Source organism: Trypanosoma equiperdum, assembly GCF_001457755.1.
Source record: "Trypanosoma equiperdum strain OVI genome assembly, contig: ctg_1961, whole genome shotgun sequence".
Taxonomy (NCBI): Eukaryota; Euglenozoa; class Kinetoplastea; order Trypanosomatida; family Trypanosomatidae; genus Trypanosoma; species Trypanosoma equiperdum.
Genome location: NW_027124017.1, coordinates 1 through 1461, shown reverse-complemented (window position 1 = coordinate 1461; position 1461 = coordinate 1). Strand labels below are relative to the sequence as shown.

At 49.7% G+C, this 1461-nt stretch overlaps 1 pseudogene across 1 annotated transcript; it reads left to right on the top strand.

Annotated features, from left to right (window-relative positions):
• Positions 1-7: 7 nt before the first annotated feature.
• TEOVI_000711500:pseudogene lies at positions 8-1459 on the top strand (annotated as a pseudogene). The gene has a single exon. A coding segment is annotated over exon 1 (1452 nt).
• The last annotated feature ends 2 nt before the right edge of the window (positions 1460-1461 follow it).

Here is a 1461-nt window from a genome sequence, read left to right as displayed (position 1 = left end):
TGCTTCGGTTTTTATTCCTGATGTCCTCCAGCAAGAAAATATAAGATTAAACTCTGTAGTAGGTCAGCATTACATAGAAGTAGTGACCACCACAAAAGCCGCTGCAGCGATGGCTATGCAAATCGGCTTTTTTTTAGCAATAATCGTTTTAGCAACCGGCTTCCAGGCAGCAAGTGAGAACCAACCTGAATTTGTGCAAATTTGTCATCTCTACCAGCTGATGACGGAACCAATAGCTCCGATCACACTAACACAAGGAGCTGGAGAGGGCACAAAAACAAGCCCACTAGCCGCAGTGCAAACCATTATGGCAAGGGCTCAGAAACTAAACCTAAGTGTCGCTGAAGACGGAATAAACACTGTCTTGGCAGACAAAACAAAGTACAAGAACAAAGCTGCTATTGATGTCGAAGCGGCAGTGAAAAGCTACTTTACAGACAAAACAGACAAAGACATCACTAAACTCAGGGCCGAATACGAAGCGATAACCACAGCGGCCGGAGACTCGGCGGCGTTTCGAAAAAAATACGGCACACCACTAAACAAACAGCAAAGAGATGCGCTAAGGACGCCGATATCAACATTGTATGTCAAACTAATAGGCGTAAAAAACGAAATCAAGCACAGGGCAGAGCGAGCTGACAAACTAATCAGCAGCGCTCGAGTCACTCTAGCCAAAGCAGTGTATGGAGATGCGGCAATAACGCCCATTGAAGGCCAGATAAAACTGGAGACACAACTTCCAAATATAACGCCCGCAAATTTTCCCTGGCACAACGCCGGGGACAGAAACGCGGTCTGCAAGACAGCAAGCACGACTGCTAACAAGGCGGGAATGGCACTCGCAACGGACATGCTCTGTATATGCCTAAAACACGCAGGAGCCAATCACAACACATGCGACCCGGCTTTTACACCAACGCAGGCAGGCTACGACCAGGCCAGAAACCCGGCAGACGCTCAAACAGCTTTCACGACGCTGACGGCCAAATGCCCAGCCAGCGAACAAGCTTACTCGGTGCACGAACTAATGACCCAACTCACAAGCGCCGTAGCAGCCATCAAAGCAAGCATGGGAACAAACCACGTAACGATAGCAGGCGCCAACATAGCCGCGAACACACCCGCAAAGAAAGCATTTTTCTATGGCCGATTCGTCCTGGCAGGCAGTACGCCGGAATGCAGCGCCGACGGCGCATCACCGCATGAGGCGGCGGCAAAAGGGATATGCATAGACTACAGCGAGCTTATGAAGCCAGGATCAGACATACCGTGGATCAAACTAGTACACAGCGGTATAAATCAGCTACAAGCGGCAGCAGCAGAAGCAACCGCGGCCATCTCTCTCGTGGGAGCCGCAGAAGGATTGGAAACTCAGATGGAAAGCCTGCTCTTGATGAAAAGTTTATTAACCCCTGCAGCAAGCGTTCTGATAGCAACGTCTAACCAACCATCAGCAGA